We start from the raw sequence: 22,934 nt of genomic DNA on the forward strand, positions 1-22,934 counted from the left end.
AGGATACATTTCTTCAGAGGTTCCACATTGTGAGAAACACCGTATAGGTAAAGGTGCATATGGAATGGAAAGGAATGTACCCAGAGTGGTGAAAAGTGGGTTGCGTGTCTTGTTGGTATGCCCCATTTTCAGTGGCCATGCTCCTTTGGTATGTGACCACGCCCACTTTTTTGCCACGAGCATTTGGCGCGCAAATATATTTCGCTATGTGTTTGTGTGTGTGTGTTTGGGGGGGGGGGAGGGGGGCGCCGTTCGTCAACTTTCCCCTGGGCTCCAAAGACCCTAGTTACGCCACTGAGCCTTATATAGCGTCCTACTTATTTGCCACTTTTTGGGGGGTTTAGGATTTCCTCACTGTTACATGTACTTCACATAGGTCACACACTGCAGAATTAATGCACGAAATCCGCAACTTGCTGTTTCAAATTGAAGAGAATCGGGAGTGCGATATACAAAATGTGCTGAATGTTAACCCGCTAGCACAGGGCCCCGGAACCCGAGGTTAATTGAATCAGCTCTTTAAGGCTGCAAATGGACCTTCACCTAGAACCAATGCTCACACAGCTAAACCAAAATTATAATGAAAAACTGGAAAATATCCTAATTTAGATTTTAAAGGGCAGACTAGATGGGCCACAAGGTTCTTATCTGTCGTAAAATTCTATGTTTAACACAATGGTCAATATTGTTCTGATCAAAATAATTACCAGCCATGATTGAAAATGCATTTCAGCAGGTTGACAGCTTTTTAACTGTTTTATGCTGTCACCTTCTGAGTGCACTAGCAACTATCCCTAATCCAAAAGAAAATGGTCACTCAGCCCTAACAAGCAGATATTGGCCACCTTGCCCTTCTATTTGCCCTTTTAAGTTGAGCATCAGGATCATTTATGTTAACACCTCCTCTACAAGTGTTGCTGAACTACCGTACAACCACAAGGTATACTACCGTGTGTGATGTTCTAGTTCAACAACTATGGAGTTACAGAAGGGGAAATGTATCAAGTGTTGGAGAGAGATAAGGTGGAGAAGCTACCCAAATCAGCTTCTGTCATTTATCTAGCACAGTCCATGAAATAACAGTTATAAGCTGACTGGATGCTTTGGGTAGCTTCTCCAGTTTATCTCTCTCCAAGGCTTGACAGATCTCCCCTTAAATAAGCACACTACTAGCGACGAAAGGAAGTGTAAACCACACCGAGACTCAACATGACACTGAACTCTGACAACAAAATCAGTGGAAGACCCCTTTTATACATGAAAGTTTGTAATTTTTGATACATATCTCTATGGCATTTTGATTCATTGCCATGCATTCAGATTGCCTTCCGCAAGTTTTAAGATGACCATTACAAATGTATGTAGAACTACAATCATAAAGTGTGTGTAATAATAATAATAGAAATAGTCAATGAAACAATGTAAGTGATTAGAGGATACTTGCAAATTTCATTTTCCAGTAACTTGATTTCTTTTTGGCACCTCTTGCTTAATTGTTTTCCTGTTGAAAGAGGCCAATTAAACTGTTTAATGACTGTATTGTTTGTATCGATAACAAATGGAACATTAATATTATGTTGTAGCTCAAAAGTCTATTACATTAGACGTTTTACCCGTCTGCGTGAAAATACATGATTTTTCACTAGCATTTGCACTTGCAGTTAGGAGCATCTGTATAAGGCAACATTTTTTTTTTCAACAGCGGCCTGCTTCACTCAGGTGAATGCATTGATGTCAATGGAGTTGCCCCCCTAACTGTTAGTACAAGCACTCATTAACTATTACATATCAAACATGAACATGTTTGACATAGGGGGTCACTGGCATTTAATTAAATGCCACTGGGTAATTGAGTTTCAGGTGGCCTTAGTATTATTATATCACTTTAAGTATAGTTTTACTAAGTTTATTTGGAGGTTTATAGTATGATGAGACTAATAATGCAATTACAAGGCATCACGAAATGATGCTGCACAGAACTCAAGTGGGACACCTCTGAATACACCCCATTACTGGAACGCCGCTAAGCACATCACTGATAGCTGGGAGAGGAAAGTATTTCCTAGATTGTCCACTAACTCTGTCTCCTCTCCCAGTTGTCAGGCAAAGCGAAGTTCTGATAATGGTAGGGGTCCTCAGAAGGGGCACTTGTGATGAGGTGTCCATAGAGTATGGATTTTCTAAAGGTGCACAGTTCCTTTAATCGCATGTTACTATGCAATAATTCATCACATACAGTGAAGAGACCATTATTTGTCATGATACATATAACGTTAACTAGACGAAACAAGTGTAGCAATATGCCACATTTATCATAAGGCGACATCATGCAAATTGCATAAATATGTACACATAATGTTCCATGGTGTGACACAGAGGCCTAAATGGTGCGCTATGAGGAATAAACTAGTTGGGCCCATCTGTAATTCCCTCAGTGAAATTTAAAGGGAGATGTAAGTTCAGATTTAGGTCTAGAATCTGGAGTGTTGAAGTCAAAGGTCTATTTATCATTGGTTTCACAACCTCTCATTTCCTACTGTTGCACAATAAAACTTATTTAGTGAGGAAATGTATCAAAATTATTTTGCCAGCAAGGTGGCCCCAATACACTATCACTTTACTGCCTGGATGGAACCGGCTTACCTACTGTGCATGTGCATCTATTGAGTCATACATGTACAGTACATCTATAGTATAGGCTGTTGGGGAGGGATCTGGCAAAATAATTGTGGAAAGGTAGCCTAAGCTTGCTTTTTGGAGCTTCATATATTGGTGTAGACCGCCGTCCCCATTGAGCATCATGGTGACTCTGGTAGTAAGCTGAACATAGATAAATAGTCCTGTTAAATATCCATGACAATAAATAGTTGCATTAATCATGCTGAAATGTTTTGTTTTTGGGGTTTTTTTGCATGATTTTTGCTTAATAAATAGGCCCCAAAGACTTCAGGAATTAGATCATGGCCTCAATACAACTTGCACTTTTAATTCTTATTATGTCTGACCCTCAACCAAAGTAAATTTCCAGAAGAGTGACAGAGAAACTTAAAGGAAAACTGTCAACAAAACATGTGTACAATTTAACATTTCTCTAATCTAACTGAACTTTGCAATATATTTCATGCAAAAAAAATGCTACTATATAGTAGAAATGTTGAAAATAATTTAGAACATAAATAACATAGTGCCAAATATAATGCAATTAATTCTGTATTTGCTACAGAAACAATATATTCATATTAATTCAAAATTCACCTTACCTCACTCACTGAAATGAAAATGCACATTATATATATACAGAACCCACCATTTTTTCTAAACAAACAGGACAGATTTATAGGATAGGGAAGAGTTTATAATCCTCTCTTCTTTAACTGAACTAGTACAGCTGTGTATCTACTTCTCCACAATGGCCACAAACTACAAATCACTCCGTAAAAAAATAGTATTTACTGTCTAGGGCAGTGATTCCCAACCTCGGTCCTCAAGGCACACTAACAGTTCTGGTTTTAGTGATACCCATGCTTGAGCACAGATGGTTAAATCAAAATAACTGAGGTACTAATTAAGTAACCTGTGCTCAAGTATGGCTATCCTTAAAACCTGGACTGTTCGTGTGCCTTGAGGACCGTGGTTGGGAACCCCTGGTCTAAGAGATTATGCTAACTTGGATGAAAGTTGTGTCTAATAGTGAAAGTAATAAAAAACAAATTTTTGCTACCCATGCGGAGCTGCCCGCAATGCAAGATGCATCCAACTTCACATGCTTAGTAAATTGTGCCTTATTAGTAATGCAGACGCAAGAGCAGATGCGCCCAGAACACCACGGGAGGTCTAGCGCTTCAACAGTGATGGTAAAAATGCTTAAACATACACATTACAGTATATGGCTGGAAAGGATTTATAGTTAATAAAATTATAGGGTGCTTACTTTACTATAATTCTGTGCATTGATTGTAGCAGCAATATTCTTAGTGTATTAACATAATTGCCATAATTACCATAATTGGTAGCGATTTAGATACATTCAGCCAATCAGCGCATATGCATCTGCTTGGTACTCAGAATGAGATGCCTTTTGCATAAACATGCCCTTACTATGTTTCGGCCATATATACATGACCCCTCCCATCTGTGTCTCAATCTGCCTCATGCAAACAATTGTAAGTGCTTAATGAGACTTGCCCGGCATGGGTATGGCAATTTGGTGAGCAAGAGCAGTGCAAAAAGATGCAATTTGTGGGGCAAAAATTGGGCAAAATCTGTAATTATCACAACCATCTCTGCATGAGCCTATTGGTGTGTAATGGGCAAAGGCGATATTATTCAGCGCTTATAAATGTAAAACTGTCCCAGAAAATATTGATAGTTTTATCGCAGTGTCTAATGATCAGCCAGCAGTGGGAGTTGGCTGTACATTATATAGTTGTTTGATCTCTGATGAAAAGTGACATACTGTACAGTATCAAGCAAAGAACAGATTATCAATGTACAAATAGTTACTGAATTTCTGTTAGTACCAAGTTTTTTCGGAGTCCTAGTAAATGTCCCCTTCACGGTTCGACAGTGTGAGTTATCCCCGCCACATACTCCGCACTTATCATCCAGTTTATTGGAACCAATCTCCTTATCACAGCCAACTTTCTGCAACATGGAAAGCAGATAAAGACATCATTCTGCATACTGACTATAGGTAAACAATGATAAACAACCTCTATAAATAATCATCATAGCACTATACAGTAGAGCCAAAATAAACTCTCTCATATTAGAAAATCAGATCACTTACATAAACATAATATTAATATATATGGCTTCACAATAATACATATAAAATGGCTATATGTGGAATAAGGAAACATTGTGTATAATTGTGGTATCACTCTGGACTTAGGACCTGATTCAGACAAGGATTCACTGCCAATTCGGGCGCAAGTGCGTTATGGGTTTTTTTTTCAGCGCATATGCTGGAGCCACATGTGCCGCGAATGTGCTACAGTGTGGAGTTAGCTACATCCTGATTGCTGGAGGCATTTGGAGGTGGAGATGTGGAGCGGCTTTGAAAAGGCATTTTACCTCCAGAGTCTGCAACCCCAGGCACAGATTCTCTGGCCCCAGCACCTTAGGTGCGATGGGCATTCTGAGCAACATTAGGGATGCCCGATGGCCCGCCTGATAGTCACGATGTGGATCCGATGTTGCATCTTTAGACGCAGGTAATGTATCTGAGAAGCCAGCATTGGGATAACCATCGGGCATCTGAGGTTGCTAAGGTTGCTCTGAATGCCCAGAACATCTAAGCTGCAGCAACCCAGAGTGCACGCACCTCTGAATCAGCCCTTAGCACACTGCCATGGCATCTTACAAGGCCAATACATTTATGCCTCTGACAGTCCATAAGGAATCTGCCTGGAAATGTGTTGGTCTGATTAGATCTACAGTTTTTAACTTCAATTTTAGAGTAATGTCCCAGTATAATCAGTGTGGACCATAGCACCTTGGTGTAAAGCTTTGCTTCCACAATGCGTAGATTTTATGAGGCTCCCTACTGTATATAAGGTTCCCTGTGACACTACTTGTGAGTTATACAAAATAAATAATTATTAGTTCCACTCATGCCCACATGGAAGCGCTGTTAGAGTAGGAATGATAAGTGCTGTACTTAGTGCAAGTAATGTAAAGATGTGTAATCATCACAGTGCATTGCAATGCACGTACTGTATTGGTAACAATGACAACTAACTTTATATTAAAAATATATTGTTTTTCTATTATTAAATTGTGACAAAGCTGCTAGCTATAGTAAAAAATTGTTCCACTTGAGACCAGCAGCAAACACTTCAAATGTTTAAATACGGAGTGCAAGGCACTGAGGGGGAGATTTAATAAAGCTTGGAAAGAGATAAAATTGGAGATAAATAGCACCAACCAATCAGCTCCTGTCACTTTACAGACTGTGTTTGAAAAATGACAGTTAGGAGCTGATTGGTTGGTGCGGTTTATCTCTCTCCAAGCTTTATTAAATCTCCCACATAGATTGTTATCAACATGTACAAAAACGCCAGCATATCCTTTGTAGAAAGAGTCAGTAATTTTTATCCAACATACATTTTTATCCAACAAAGTACATTCAAAGAAATGCATGAATATGCATTTGTTATGGCTTTACTGCTTTGATGAGTATACTAAATGGCTATATAGCTATTTGGCTGAAATGTATCACTATTTGGCAGGATGAATGAGGAGTCTCCTTATATACCTCGATATTTGGATATGCACTTTAAGGATGCACTGATACTCATGCATTTTATTATGTATTTTGCACTGATGTTGGATAAAAATTACTGACTCTTTCTACAAAGGATGTGCTGGCATTTTTTTACATATAGTAAAATGTATTTATGGCATACAGCCCCTTTAACTGATTATTGAGCTCCCCTGTACCCCAGCCTTATTGGAATGTAAGGCTGATGTTATATGCAGTGAGACCGGTGGTAACATTAGTAGGCTTTATATTAACAATAAAACTAAGTAAAAATCTCATACACATTTAAGCTATCTAGTAAACTTCCCACTTTCCATAAATATTAAGATATAACTTACAACACACTCTCCTCTCACACAGATGCTATATGGATCCTTGTAGGAGCAGCGCGTCCCATCGTGTGCAAGCTGCTTCATTGTTGCAATATCTCCAGTTTGTTTGGACTGACAATAGAGCTGGCATCTTTTGCTGGCTGTAACAATATACAAACATGGATAGCATGATCAGTGTGGTCAGTTCATTGAATGAATGTTTTAAAGCTATTCAAACATTAGTCTGTATACACTAAAAATTATTTGTTGATTGTTACCAGCAAGAATGAACTGAACAGGAGGAATGGGTAACAGGCAGACAAGATGATGCAACAGCTCTTACTAACCCTTGCTACAGTATGTCCGCCAAAACAATGTCTGTAACTGCAAAACCAACCATACAAGGTGAAGAGTAAGTATAGCTGTGCTCTTTAGTTAGTTTGTACAGATGTATTGACTCACAAGTTACTCAAAATAAGGGAAATGTAAATGCATCAAAAATTTAGTATTAAACTTTGTATAAATTCACTTTTATGGTATTCCTTTTATAAACGCAGCTCTTACTAATGGCAGAACCTACTGTATGTTGATAGGTGTCAGTGGCAGGGCCGCCATCAGGGGGGGACTGCCGCGACTCTAATACCGGGGCCGGAGAAAGAGGGGGCTCGGCTGACAGTGGCGAAGAATGCACTGGGCGCTTGGCAGGGGCCCGGGAGTAAGCATCAGCGCTGTGGCATTTCAACTATGTAGTACGTACTGGAGCCAGCCGTGAGCTGTGATTGGCTCGCGGAACGGCAGCCTATCAGGAGCAGCCGCTCCTTATCAGCCTATCAGGAGCGGTCGCTCCTGATTGGCTGCCGCTCCGCGAGCTGTGATTGGCTCACGGCCGGCTGCGTAGTTCAAATGCTGTAGCGTTGCGTATGCTGGCGGACGGCTCCAGTCCGACTCCATAGTTGAATTCCACAGCGCTGAGGCTCTTTCTTTCTCCCTGCCTGGCGCCCGATGCATTCCTTGCCGCAGCTAGCCGGGCCCAATCTCTCTCAGGACAGGAGAACGCAGGTATGTTGACCCTGCCCTGTGCCCCCCCTTCTCTTGTCCAGCCAGCGCTGTTCCCCCCAGTCCAGCCAGCCAGTCTTTCCTGTGCCCAGCCCCCCCGTTCAGCCAGCTAGCCTTCCCTGCCCCTGCTCCAGTCCAGCTAGTCTTCCCTGCACCCCCTCCTAGTCCAGCCAACCAGCCTGTCTTCCCTGTGCCCCCTCCCCATGTCCACCCAGCCTTTCCTGCCTCCCCATGCCTAGCCAGCCCTGGTTTATGCACCAAAACCCCTGCTATAGCTCCACCCACATTATCCACCACTCTGCCCAACTCTGCCTTATACCCCGAGGGTGGGGGGGGGATGCCTATTTTGTTTGTTCCGGGCCCCAGAATTTCTGATGGTAGTCCTGGTCAGTGGTGTGTGATGGAGGTAAGTCCACATGATGAATAGAAGGTTGGTGTCTTCCCCTGAGCTCACGCTGGGACACCTGCGTTATGGTTTGAGAGTTGTTCCTCCCCAGTCAAACTCCCCACCTTAACCAGGTAGAACAGCAGGATGTGAGACAACACAGGATTAATGCAGCACAATGCTAGAACATGCAGTTCAAGACAGATCTAGTCAGGAGCGGGTTCATCCAAAGCTACCCAGTGGCTTTGGATGTACCAGGCATTGTCTATGGCACTATCTCACCTTGGGAGACACTCAGGGACATGTCCTTACTATATGAAGCACGGTAGAGGGAGACGCGGGGCAATGGCGCACGTGTGCAGAAAGCAAACTGGGTTGGAGGTTGCGCATGTGCAATAGCACACCTCCGTTACTATGGGGGCCACAGCGGCAGCAAGGAGACACCTACTGTACCTTCTAAAGTTGTATTCTCATTAGTATTTCCAGATTGTTTTAGCTTTATAATAGCCACCGCTGTTGGAGATCAGGCTAATGAAGGTGTGATTTAATTAATTTACAGGGGACTGAACACGGGTCAGTTATTCAGTTGTTACCTGCAAGATGGTTTAAGAATTGTGTACATTTCTGTCTCTGTACTAGGGCAACCTGAGGGCCGGAGTAAGTGTACAGATTTGCCAAGCAAATAGGTGCTTTGCAGAGGAGACAAGTTTGCTCAGGGTAAAAGGATCAGTTAAGCAAAGTGTGGTGCAGAGAGTAAGTGCACCTGGTGTCAGAAAAGTATAAAATTATATTTTTGTGGAGAATTATTGAAATGAGGTAACAGGACCCATTCCATGACTTTCACATGTGCTTCTCCACCAAAGTGCCACAGACAAAGCAACTTAGTACAGGTTGAGTCTCCCATATTCAAAATGCTTGGGACCAGGGGTATTTTGGATAACGGAATATTCCGTATTTTGGAATATTTTCATACCATATAATGAAATATCTTGGGAATGGGACCCAAATATACACACAGAATGCATTTATGTGTTATGTACACCTTATACACACAGTCTGTAGGTAATTTTATACAATATTTTCAATAATTTTGTGGCTCAATCAAAGTTTGTGTACAGAAATTAAATTCATTTATGTTCATATACACCTTATACATACAGCCTGAAGGTAATTTTGCACAATATTTTTTATAATTTGTGCCTTAGACAAAGTTTGTGTACATTGAACTATCAAAAATCAAAGGTTTCATTATCTCAGTCATGCCAAAATTATTCCGTATTTCGGAATATTTGGATATGGGAGACTCAACCTGTAAAACGTTTTACAAACAAAAAAGTAATACATGTAATAAAGACAGTCCAGATGTCCTCTCCCTGTCATGGGATATCAAAGCTTCAATCTGCATTTTAGGTGGAAAATACATATGTATAATTTAGCGAAAGGGGTGAGAGATTGGACATATATGCCGCGCTAACACTCCTGCACACATAGACACACTTCCATGCTGTGGAGGAGTCTCCAGAGAGTGATAAGTGGGCATGCATGCACTAGGAGCTAGGAGTTAGCTCATCACTCACACTGCTAGGAGTTAGCTCATCACTCACACTGCTAGGAGCATAGTCACTCACACTGCTAGGAGCATAGTCACTCACACTGCTAGGAGCATAGTCACTCACACTGCTAGGAGCATAGTCACTCACACTGCTAGGAGCATAGTCACTCACACTGCTAGGAGCATAGTCACTCACACTGCTAGGAGCATAGTCACTCACACTGCTAGGAGCATAGTCACTCACACTGCTAGGAGCATAGTCACTCACACTGCTAGGAGCATATTCACTCACACTGCTAGGAGCATAGTCACTCACACTGCTAGGAGCATAGTCACTCACACTGCTAGGAGCATAGTCACTCACACTGCTAGGAGCATAGTCACTCACACTGCTAGGAGCATAGTCACTCACACTGCTAGGAGCATAGTCACTCACACTGCTAGGAGCATATTCACTCACACTGCTAGGAGCATAGTCACTCACACTGCTAGGAGCATAGTCACTCACACTGCTAGGAGCATAGTCACTCACACTGCTAGGAGCATATTCACTCACACTGCTAGGAGCATAGTCACTCACACTGCTAGGAGCATAGTCACTCACACTGCTAGAAGCATAGTCACTCACACTGCTAGGAGCATAGTCACTCACACTGCTAGGAGCATAGTCACTCACACTGCTAGGAGCATAGTCACTCACACTGCTAGGAGCATAGTCACTCACACTGCTAGGAGCATAGTCACTCACACTGCTAGGAGCATATTCACTCACACTGCTAGGAGCATAGTCACTCACACTGCTAGGAGCATAGGGCCCGATTCAGAGCCGGACGCAATTAGCGCTCGCTCGTCCAGAAAATAGGGGTGGCTATTCAAATCAACCGTTCGCTCTTTGCGGTTTGTTCACGCCTCTAGGTCTGAACGAGCGAACAAAACTTGCGGTCGTTTTTTTAAAAAATACGCCCCCTGGCCGCTCGCATCCTACGTCATGTCCGCTATTTATTGGATTAATCGAGTACATCGACCAGCGTATGAACTGCTCGCTATTCTTGGGGTTGGTTTTTGCTACCACAATTTTGCGAGCAGTTCTGGCTATAAAATAACCCAGTGACGTGGTCAATGACGTTGCTGTTTTAATTATGCACACCCTTAAAACGCCCGTTTTGACCTTTAAGCACGCCTGCGTTCGGATCTCCACTCCCCGTTTTCAAGCACATTCCCCCGTTACCACCCACATACGCCTACTCCTGTCACTCAAATTATCAGGCATTCGCTATTTTGCGAGCACATGAATTTCGACCGCACTGACTGGTTCGCGAATGCGTATAACAAACCGTACGCATGCGCAGTTGGGCAAACATCGCTCGGAGCGAACAAGCGGCCGCTTATGAGCGGCTCTCAATCAGGCCCATAGTCACTGACACTGCTAGGAGCATATTCACTCACACTGATGCAAAACCAAGGTATTTAGTGGTGTCCATCTGTGTGCATGGTAAATTAGGCCAAGTGTATGTAGATTAGTCAGTGATTGCATAGTGATCTTCTAACCAACCATAGACTGACCTACATTCCCATCTGCTGATCTAATAGCACAATGTGATTAACTTTCCTCCTTTAGGTAAAATAAAGTATAGCTAATGATTTTTAGAAAGTGTGTGCGTACAGGTCATCTCATTTTCACTATATTTTGGACTGTTGGGTATATTTACTAAAGTGAGACTTTTTAGAAGTGGAGATGTTGCCCATAGCAACCAGAGTCTACTTACCATTTAAAGCACATTCTACAAGATAATAGATTCAATCTGATTGGTTGCTATGGGCAACATCTCTACTTCTAAAAACTCTCACTTTATTTACCTCTCAGGCCCAATTTGGAGCGAAAAGTCCGTGGCCGGACTTTTCGCCGTCATCGGAGGTTTTGCCATCGAAAAGTTATCGCGCGCGTCCCTGCTTATTCCCGTATTCAATTCCAAATCGGTGAAAAGGGGACCCGGCGAAAACGAAATCGCCAAAAAGTCCTTTCATATTTGGGGAAACCAGCCTGACACCCCACAAAAGATGCTCTGACATGGGGGTTCACTATGGGTATCCCCGAATAGCCCTGCTAAAGGTATGTGGGGTCTTTAAAAGGTCTCAATAGGTGCTGTTTTGCATTTTTAAGAAGGTGGTGAAGAATAGCATTTAGGAGGGTTTTTTGCCAAAATAAGTAGTTCCATCAAATTTGGGATACATGAAAATGGGTGCTAGCATATTTTAAAGTTGATAATATGAAGTTTAAAAAAACGTGAAAAATCCACCTGCCGCAACTACTTGCAATCAAAAAAACACCTGGGGCATACTTGGGGACCCCCCCAGAGTCTATTTCACTAGCTTAAAAGTTTGTTCCCCAAATGTGTTTTTTTTTCGCCCCCAAAACGAAAGTACTTTTTTGGGGTGTCCTAAGGTACTTTTTTAAAATTTTTTGACAGATTACCTTAGGGGCCTGTCCAAGGGGTGTGGGTGGTTTTTGGAAGTCTGCACCCCAAAACCCCAATTCTGCACTTTTTGTCGCCACCTATTCATTGGTGATACTTTTTCGCCAGGTTTGATGCATTGACTTTTTGCACCGGTGAATAGTCGGTCAAATTGAATACGGGGATAAGTGGAATCAGCGAAAACTACGTCATCGGCGAAAAACTTACGCCGAGAACGGCTTTTCGCTCCAAATTGAATATGGCCCTCAGTGTTAAATCGCATTAAAGAGTATCTAAAAACTGTTTTGCTATCTGAGAAGAAGATTTTGATGACACATTTCTAAGAAACCTGTAGGCCACGTGTTACACAGAGTGCACGCACAAAGGTGCTGCTGTGATCAGGACAGACGGTATCAGAAATGTGTCAGAAAAGTGATGGGCGTTCCTGCATGGTGACCAGTAGGGCACACAAAGTGTGTAGTGCACCTTCAGTAGGTATATTATGGCAGGCGTGTCAATGCAAGCAGCTGCGTTTCCAGACACACAGCCGAAGGCATAGGAAGCAGTGGTCAGAAGGAGAAACTGCACCTGCCATAGAGCTCTTGATGGTGGGAGCGATGGTGCTGCGGTGGTGGCGCTGAAAAAAACACTGGCGGTATAACAGTGTGCACAGATGCTGAAAGTGGGCGTCTCAGTCCTACATAAGTTTGGGTCATAAGTTCAATGTAAACAAATTAGCAGCATAGCACCTAATTACGAGAAAATATTTACTTGCAGGTATCTTTCACATAATTAACAAGAACAATATAAGCAGTCTGAGAAAAGTGACATGTTAATTTCATGGGAAACTTGGATAACTGGAGTCTTTCCAAGGTCTACAAATCATTCATTTGCTAAACAGCATGCATTGTAAGTATAGATATACTGTACTTTGTAGTTAATAAGTTAAATCGATATTACACTCCCCAAAATTAATAATCTGCTCAACTCAGCTATGCAAAAGGTTAACCTCCTCCACTCTCCTGTCTTGTTCTATGTAACATACCCCTGTAGATGTGTTTTTCTTTCTGTTCTACACTCTGCTCATAGTAAATGATACACTTAAACAAATGTTATTTAATAAACAAAAATGTACGCAGTATGGAACATGGTGGAATTGATCAGCCCTACTTACAACCATACTAACCCGACCTCAACAGCAGTCCCAATGCACTGCAGGAGAGGTAAGGGGTCAACGATGAGCTGTGCGATAGGTGCTCGATTGGACAATTTACTAGAAATAATTTTGCTCTACTCTATGCCACATCATCTACTGTATGCATGCCATGCAACCATGTCATTCATAACAGGACAGTTAATGAAAATTGTGTATATCCTTATCCATAGCTAGATATCAATCTAGGTTGTATGTTCAGTTGAGTAAGCAAATGTGCTGTTCTAGATAAAAGAATATGTATTTTATTTAATTGAACAAAATATAATGTAGGATAAAAATAATGGGATGTAGATCATAGCAAATGAGCAGACGCTTACTTTAATTTTTAAACATTTCACACTAGCATGTCATCACCTACTGCATTAGTTTGGAAGGTGCTGATGTCTTTTTTTTTTTTAACTACTTATGTGCAGAGACTAAACAGTTCTGATATGCTGGCAGGATTCCATACAATTTGAATGTTTCCATTTCAGCTGTGTAAGGTGGCATCAGAAGGATGGCCCCCGGTTTAATGTTGGGTGAACTACCTATCACCACTGGCAATGATCAAATATAGAACAAACTATTGACCTTTACCACTACCACCACTGGGGCTGTATCCACCATCCCTGGAGGCAGTATGTAAACAATAACCTCTGGGCTGGTACTTGGATTCCAACCTACAGTACGGGACAAAGGCAATATGTTCATTATTTCCTTTGCTGCTATAGCTTGCCCAGCACTTTTACCTATTCTTCTTATTAGCCAGTAGATTACTTAACAACCTATAAAGCATGTTGTCTGGCTCAATAGGTTAAAAATAAATAAGCAGATAAGAAAAAGTAACCACTGACCTTAGATAAGGAGAAGGATGATAATGTAGCTTACAGTCTAATTTTGGAGACTTTAAACTCAATCTCCTTTGGGCAGTTGGATTCAGGATTTACAGTATATGCTTATGCCATCCCCTTCCCCCATGTGCTCCACATTATGGTCAGAAAAAGCCTAGGATGGTCATAGCTGGGGCTGGTTACTGAATTTTTGGAACAGGTTAGACCATTTTTTTAAACTTGTGAGGTCAGAACCAGTAATATTCCCATCAGTGTTCATACAGCCAACTTTTCTTTAGATCTATACTGTGTATAAGGATGACTGGTGATAACACATTGCGCTTTATTGTTAATGATTTTTGAAAATGAAATTATGTTGTTAATGCATAAATGTTTTATTATGACTACAGTGTTTGGAATGCAATAAAATATTTGTAAATATATAAAAAGCTCTCACCATCAGGATGTTCATATGGCAGCCAATGATGTTTTGCATTCTGGTACTCAAAGTGGGAGTTTTTCTGCTGACACTGTTGGGCTCTGAAGTCTTCAAAGTGTTTAGGACATTCTTCTGTGCTGCACAGCTGATATTCATAATTTACTCCAGCACAGTCTTGGCCGCCATTCACAGGCCTTAGAAAATAAATCATTTAGGTGAAAATACAAACAAAACAAACACACTGAATATGAAATAAAGTATAGATTAGTAAAAAATATAATAAAAATTGGTTTTGGATTATAAATATTTATCTCTGAATGGAATACATGTTGTAGACAATTGGGTCCATACTAAATATTCATAACCTGGTTAGAGTATTGAACAAAATGAAGTGGGAAGGGAAATCTCAAGTGTTCTGTAAAACATTACACTTCCGGTAATACTACTGTCAGTAAATGGTACCGATATCTGTAGTATACTCCCCAAATTAAAAGGGAAATCATTTGGTAGTAAGTAACCAGAAAAGATGTTCCCAGATATATATATATATTGCCTTGCAAAAGTATTCACACCCTTTGCATTTTCAGGTTTTGTTGCCTCACAACCTGGAATTAAAATGGATTGTTTGAAGGTGTGCATCATTTCATTCACATAACATGCCAGCAACTGTGAAGTTGTGTTTTTTTTATATTGTGAATCAAACAACATTTAGGACAACATAACAGAAAACTTCAGCGTGTATAACTATTCACCCCCCTAAAGTCAGTACTTTGTCAAGCCACCTTTTGCAGCAATTACAGCTGCAAGTCGCTTTGGATAAGTCTCTATGAGCTTGCCACATCTTGCCCCTGGGATTTTTGCCCATTCCTCAAGGCAAAACTGCTCCAGCTCCTTCATGATGGATGGTTTCCGCTTGTGAACAGCAATCTTCAAGTCTGACAACAGATTCTCAATTGGATTGAGATCTGGGCTTTGACAAGGCCATTCCAACACATTTAAATGTTTCCCCTTAAACCACTCGAGTGTTGTTTTAGCAGTATGCTTTGGGTCATTGTCCTGCTGGAAGGTGAACCTCCGTCCCAGTCTCAAATCACAGGCAGACTGAGACAGGTTTTGCTCAAGAATATCCCTGTATTTAGCCCCATCCATATTTCCCTCGACTCGAATCAGTTTCCCAGTCCCTGCTGCTGAATAACATCCCCACAGCATGATGCTGCCACCACCAGGTTTCACTGTGGGGATGGTGTTCTTGGGGTGATGGGATGTGTTGGCTTTGCGCCAGACATACAGACATAGCGGGTTTTCTTGGTGGCCGAAAAGTTTGATTTTAGTCTCATCTGACCAAAGCACCTTCCTCCATAACATTTGGGGAGTCGCCCACATGCCTTTTGGTAAACTCAAATCGTGTCTTCTTATTTTTATTACTAAGTTATGGCTTTTTTCTGGCCACTCTTCCATAAAGCCCAGCTCTATGGAGTGTACGGCTTATTGTGGTCACATGCACAGATACACCAGTCTCTGCTGTGGAACTCTGCAGCTCCTTCATGGTTACCTTTGGTCTCTGTGCTGCCTCTCTGTAATGCCCTCCTTGCCCGGTCTGTGAGTTTTGGTGGGTGGCCCTCTCTTGGCAGGTTTGTTGTGGTACCATGTTCTTTCCATTTAATGATGATGGATTTGATGGTGCTCCGGGGGATCATCAAAGATTTGGATATTTGTTTATAACCCAACCCAGAATTTTACTTCTCAACAACTTTATTCCTAACTTGTTTGGAGAGCTCCTTCGTCTTCATGGTGTGATGCCTCTTGCTTAGTGGTGTTGCAGCCTATGGGGCCTTTCAGAAAAGTTGTGCTTATACTGACAGATCATGTGACACTTAGATTTCACACAGGTGGATGTAATTTCTGAAGGTAATTGTTTGCACCAGTACTTTTGAGGGGCTTCATAACAGAGGGGGTGATTACATATGCACATTCCAATTTTCAGAATTTTATTTGTAAAAATTTTTTATATATATTTTTCTCATTTCACTTCACCAAATTAGACTATTTTGTGCAGATCCATCACATAAAATTCAGATAAAAAAATAAATAAATAAAATTACAGGTTGTAATGTAACAAAAAAGGTAAAAAGCCAAGGGGGGGGGTGAATATTTTTGCAAGGCACTGTATATGTGTGTAACTAATAGAAAATTGAGGACTTGGGCAAAGTACAATTACTAAAATAAGATTAGCAATTTATAAAGATGGCGATCAATGTTTCCGACATTATCAATATAGCACTGATACTGAATTGACATATAGGAAACTACACATTTTTTGTGTTCCTCCTATTCACCACCAGGCTGTGTTACATCCCTAATTTTTAGTAGAGCCTATAAAATGTAATCATTAGGCTGACAGATAGACAGCTCCATGAAGCATCGTTTGGGGTTCAGTTAATGGGTACGATAAATTTTTTCTAATATATGCTAGTACTGCATTAAGTAGCAAATCAGCAATAAGTACTTATAAAACAAACTAGTTTGATTACAATATAATTATCAGCACTCTGTAAAATAAATTAGGCTTCATAAAATACTCAGGGGTCTATTTACTAAGCAGTGTTAGGAGACAGAGTGAAAAGTGATAATTTGCCAGCCAATCAGCTCCCAACTGTCATTTTTCAAGCAAAGTCTGTGAGATGGCAGTTAGGAGCTGATTGGCTGGCACCTTATCACTTTTCACTCTGTCTCTTAACACTGCTTAGTAAACAGACCCCTAAATGAGATCCAGAAACGTGTACAGTGTATTTAATTAAAAAAATAAGCAAATTCATTTAAAAGTAATTTTTGAGTATAATATGAATAGTAAAAATCTTTTCTTGAATCTTGAGGCCATTGCAGACCTTCGTAACACACACACATGGATATACTTACATTGGGTTATTGCATTGGCGTGTTCTAAAACGCACACCAATGCCGCAAGTTCTGGAACAAGATCCAAACTTTGTCCATGCTCCCCAGTTGCCATCTTGTTTAACTTGGTTAGTAGTCCTCCACATACAGTGACCCTTGTAGCACCACTAAGGAGGAAAATGGCAATTCATTAGAAAACTGCTGCTGGTTACTGAATTTTTGGAGCAGGATGGGCTTTGTTTGTGTTTTTTAACTGTTTTGTTCTTGCTAAGTCTGAATCAGTATTTTAGTAAGTGAGGCAAGTCAGTTTTGCCTCCTTAAATAACTGTTTACCAGACTGCATAGGACATAGGCTGGTAACTGATTAATCCTGACAGATTTAAATGTGCTGTACATTGCAACTGAAACCCTGCATACCCTAGTGTTCAGCAGCGTTGAGTGGCGACAAGTGATATCAGGAAGTAAGAGGGTATGGAGTCCTGCTTCGGTCATTAAAAGACAAATTACCTTGTTGTGCATTCATTGAATTGAGTCCTGCAGTTACTGGATTCCTATGATGGCCATTTAAATTAAACAATGGACCTCATTCAGAGCCGCTCGCAAAATGCGAGTGCTCGCTCTGAATGAGGGCGGCCGCTTCTTCTTTAAAATCCGGCCTCCTGGCCGCTCGTTAAGCTGTGGGTGTCCACCCACAGCTTTAGCAAGTGACCAGGTGATGGTAGCGATGGTCTCGTCCATCGGGGCTTGCGACGAGACCTTTGGGGTCGGGTCTCGTCTCTCGCAAGCCCCAGGTAGCTTCCTGCTCTAACAGAGCAGGGAGCTACCTACTGACATCACTGCTGATGTCAGTAGGGCCGCCTACAAACGGCAGGCGTTCCTGTAGGAATGCCTCCGTTTGTCCGGCCACCCCCCCTCCTTCCCGCCTACAAAACGGGGTGAGCTGACGATCAACATCGACAGCCGCCCCTTTTGTAGCGAACTGAGGCCGCTGAGAGTGCGCAGGACCTCACCATCGACCCGCTTGCGAGCGGGTCTGAATGAGGTCCAAGGTTCATACATCCAACTTTTCTGCACATCTATACTGTGCATAAAAATTATCAGTTATCACTTATCATTGAGTGCTTCATGTTATGGGTTACAACACATTGCATTACAAAATTAAATTATAATGTTATATAATATAAAACTGTTCAATTGTTGTAGTTATTTGATTGTAATTAACTATTTTTATATAAATTATTTTTGAAGGTGCTAATAGCATTGTATAAAACATACAATTGTAACCTGGCGTCTGCGTGTATGTGTCATCAATAACGTGAACACCACATAAAATAGTAAATTCTATTACAGAAGTGAACACAGGCCATCAATATAAAAATAATAGAGTTTCAGCAATTTTTGGGTAATTTTTGAAATAAATATTAGCTAGCTAAGTGGTTAACGAAATAGTGGGCGATCTTCAGGACTCCCGAGAGAGTCTGGAAAATTTCCTGAGACCAAGCTGGACAAGCAGTGATTTTAGATATCATGGAGAGAACACTCAATTATACAATAAAAAATATTTGCTGTCATCTTGTTCTTAGCCACTGCATAACAACTACAAATATTTTATTCGTAGTGTGGTTCAGTGTTATGCCGGCAATTATTATTGGCATTGGAGTGTTTATAATTATAGTGGATTATTTGGGTAACTGTCAAATAAATATTGTATTTATATGTACTGTACACTGCATATCGCACAATTTCTCCTATTTGCTAACATACTTGGAGGCATTATAGTGTAACATATTTATACAGGTACACTATGCTTTATCTTCAATGATTTAAAAGTAAATGTTATTTTCCAAAAAATATATATATTATATAAGATTATATAGACGGTGTAATGGTTAGCGTTACTGCCTCGCAGCACTGAGGTCATGGGTTCGATTGCCACTACAGCCCTAACTGTGTGGAGTTTGTTTTCATACTAAAGAAGCAATTCTTCGTGCAGCAAGGTCAGCAGATGCTGCCGTATTGGGTAAAATTCTAATTTTTGGTGACCAATGAGCAGCAACGCTGGCATTAAGAAGATAATTTCTTCCAGTTACCAGAGCACTACAAAAAGCATCCATCAATTATAACTGGGCTTCCCCACTAAATTGATAATAAATAGAAATGGCTCTACTACGATCATATTAGATCCAGCTGCCGGCATCCAACTCCTAGTGACTTGGAATTTGGAAGACATCTGGCAGAAAATCCCAAGCCACCTTCATATAAACCAGGACTGGTCATAACTGAGTTCTGATTTCTCGTATCCTTTTTCAGAATAATATACACACCTAGTGTTGCTAGAATTAAGTGTTTGTTCAGTTTTAAGATGTTCCATATGCGTGAAACCCTAAATTTGGGTTAATAAGCTCAGGGGTAGTAAATTATTGGTCCATTTTTTAGAGCTGGCATTTTTTATTTGACTTGCAGATTTGAACATTTTGTTTTTGTAGCGTTCATCTTGTAATTTAGTTTAATAGGTGTTTATTCGTATTCATACTTATATATTTGGGAATGTTTTCCTGTGTTTTCTCTTTAAATGATGTCTATTGATTGTTATATTTGGGCGACGGGGGTTAAATGCCTTATTGGCCACTCACCCCAATGTGCCACCTACGAAGGTGGTCCCTGATAGTCCCTTTTAGGAACTATTTTCTCCTTACTATTGCCCCGTTTCTTCCTTTTTATCATAATTTTACCGATTTAATAAGTTTCCAGGCACTATATTTATACGTTAAGCAGGTTTTGTTCTATGTGCAATACGGTTCAGATCAACTAATGCTAAGCAATGTTTTTCTATATCCAAATGGTTAAGATACTATCTATTAATGTTAAGTGACTCAACTCTCCCAATAAAAGAAGACTTGCACTGAGACATTTTGCTAAATGTAGAGCGCATATAATCGCTATACAAGAAACCCATTTCCAGCAATCCTCCCCTCCTCAATTCTCTAATTTAAAATATCCCCTTTGCTATACTTCCAACGGCCTATGTAATAAAGCAGGGGTGGCGATATTATTCTCCAATGCATGCAACTTTGTTTTGGAAAAACAAATAAATGACAAGGAAGGCTGATACCTAATACTTATAGGTAAAATAGACAATATTCCAGTGACAATTGCATCAATCTATGCTCCAAACACGAAACAAGTACCTTTTATCAGGAAATTTTGCACGGCCCTTGATGATGTAAAAAAGGTATTTTACTGCTATTAGGGGATTTCAATATAATCCCTGACCCATTATGGGATAAATCTTCATCTAAACCCAAAATGGGTTCCTATTCCTCTCCAGACCATTCTCAGAGCTTTAGACAAATCCTCAGTGAATATGAGCTTTATGATGTATGGAGGGCGGGACATCCCGGGGAGAGGGACTACACCTTTTACTCCCAGGTGCCCAAAACCTATTCTCGCATTGATTTAGCCATATCAGACAAGTGGTCCTTACCATATGATAAACAATCATCAATCCTACCAGTTGCATGGTCAGATCATGCGGCTCTATCTATAGATTGGGATATCACCAGTGAGAAACCCCCCTGGGCCTCTGGCGTTTGGGAGAATACCTCCTAGTAAATCCGGAAGCTATACAAATAATATCTAATGCCCTCTCCATATATATATAAACCAGCAAACCAGAAGATACCTCTTAGTTTACATTATGGTGTTCTCTAAAAGCAGTCTTTAGGGGATCAGCAATCCAGGCAGCGGCTCGTTTACATAATGCGGCTGTTCTACACCAAGTAGACATCAAATGTCGATTAGGAGACCTAGATGCTAAACACAAACTTAATCCGAAAGATGATAGTGTTTAAGGAATTACTCAGTGTCAGAGCAGAATGAAACACTCTGGCACTTAAAAAGCTTCATCAGAAGCTGTTCAAACTACGCCAACAGTACTATACTCAAGGAGACAGGGCAGGTCGCTTACTGGCACGGAAGTTGAGGGGGAAAAGAGCTAAAGAGAGTATTAGAACAATCTCCAATATTAAAGGTATCAAAATCACAGACCCCTATGATATAGCAGAATCCTTTGCACAGTATTATTCTTCCCTGTATAACTTGAAGGACGACCCTATGACACCCCAACCTAAATCAGCACAGATTGATGATTTTCTTAGTACTGGATGCTGCCACTTTGAGGTCTCTGACAAGCCCTTGATCCGAGAGAGAAATCTTATCTTAGATAAGGCACCTGGACCAGACTGATATATAAATAAATTCTTTAAAAGTTTCCAAGACACATTGTCTCCTATTTTAGCACAAATGTTTAATGATGTCTCATCGGTGGGCTCGTTCCCGGGAGAAATGCTAGAGGCAAGAATAGTAGACTTCCCAAACCAGGAAAGAATTTGACATCCATGGCTAACTATAGGCCAATAGCTCTCCTAAATACGGATATAAAAATATTCACCAAACTCCTAGCAAATAGACTTAATCTATTGCTACCTACTCTAATACATCAAGATCAGGTAGGATTTGTGATAGGAAGGCAAGGACCAGACAATACGAGGAAGGTGATTAATATTATTGAATCATTTTCCAGTTTTGATCAGACCCTTCTTATTCTATCATTAGGCGCGGAAAGAGCGTTTGATAGATTGAATTGGAGATACTTAAGAGTAGTCTTGGAGAAATTCGGAATTAAGGGCAGTATGCTAACGTCAATATTTGCACTATACTCTTTCTTCCCCTTCGGCCAGAGTCTTTGTCAATGGTATATTATCCACCCAATTTTTTATTACAAATGGCACGCGACAGGGGTGTCCTCTCTCCCTGTTAGTGTTCGCCCTGGCGATAGAGCCATCTCGGGCCCCATACTGTTTGGTAAAATGTACAAAACAAGCCTGTTCGCTGACGATATTCTTCTGACTAATCCGACTAGATCCGACTAATTCCTTACATGATTAATTCCTGCATGGTTTAATAGGAAAATTTTCTGAAATCTCTTATTATAAATTGAACTGTTCCAAAATGGAGGCACTCCCAATTAATTTTCCACAACGTCCCTTAAAGCAATCTATACATGCTTGGCAGGATCACTCTATTAAATATTTGGGAATTCATCTAACAGCTACTATCAATAGTCTAATTGCAGCTAATTATCTACCTTTGATACAATTGTCGTTATTACTAAAATGATTGGATGATGTGCAATGTATCCTGGATGGGCAGACTTTCTGCCTTAAAGATGGTTGTATTGTGAAAGCTATTGTATTTTTTTTCGAACATTACCCATATTAGTTCCAAACTATGTTCTTATTAAGATCCAAAAACTTTTTACCTCCTATTTTTGGAAAGGTAAGAAACCTAGATTGGCAAGGAAACAATTATCCATACCAAAATCGGAAGGAGGTCAGGGACTTCCAGATTTACATTGGTACCAAATAGCGTCTTTATTATCACAATTAACCCCTTGGTTTTCAAAAGGAAAATGAATGCCATGGGTCCAGCTTGAATGTGATATGGTTTCTCCCTTCCCGCTCACTGATTGCCTTTGGATGCCATCCCATGTTA

General features: G+C 40.7%; 1 protein-coding gene and 1 long non-coding RNA gene across 3 annotated transcripts in view; one reads left to right on the forward strand and one right to left on the reverse strand.

Annotated features, from left to right (window-relative positions):
- Window positions 1-22,934, reverse strand: part of ADAMTS3 (ADAM metallopeptidase with thrombospondin type 1 motif 3) — a 281,800-nt gene that overhangs the window by 70,420 nt on the left and 188,446 nt on the right. For both annotated transcript variants that reach the window (XM_088448355.1, XM_088448353.1), the window contains exons 12-15: window positions 17,403-17,548; window positions 14,505-14,680; window positions 6,604-6,737; window positions 4,521-4,644 (exon numbers count right to left, since the gene is read on the reverse strand). In XM_088448355.1, the coding sequence (XP_088304481.1) occupies window positions 4,521-4,644; window positions 6,604-6,737; window positions 14,505-14,680; window positions 17,403-17,548 (580 nt within the window). The remainder of the gene's footprint in view (window positions 1-4,520; window positions 4,645-6,603; window positions 6,738-14,504; window positions 14,681-17,402; window positions 17,549-22,934) is intronic.
- Window positions 1-22,934, forward strand: part of LOC148505401 (uncharacterized) — a 156,801-nt gene that overhangs the window by 59,821 nt on the left and 74,046 nt on the right. The gene's annotated exons all lie outside the window — the stretch shown is intronic.

The sequence above is a fragment of the Taudactylus pleione genome, unplaced genomic scaffold (assembly GCF_031769625.1).
Source record: "Taudactylus pleione unplaced genomic scaffold, aTauple2 ptg000454l, whole genome shotgun sequence".
NCBI lineage: Eukaryota > Metazoa > Chordata > Amphibia > Anura > Myobatrachidae > Taudactylus > Taudactylus pleione.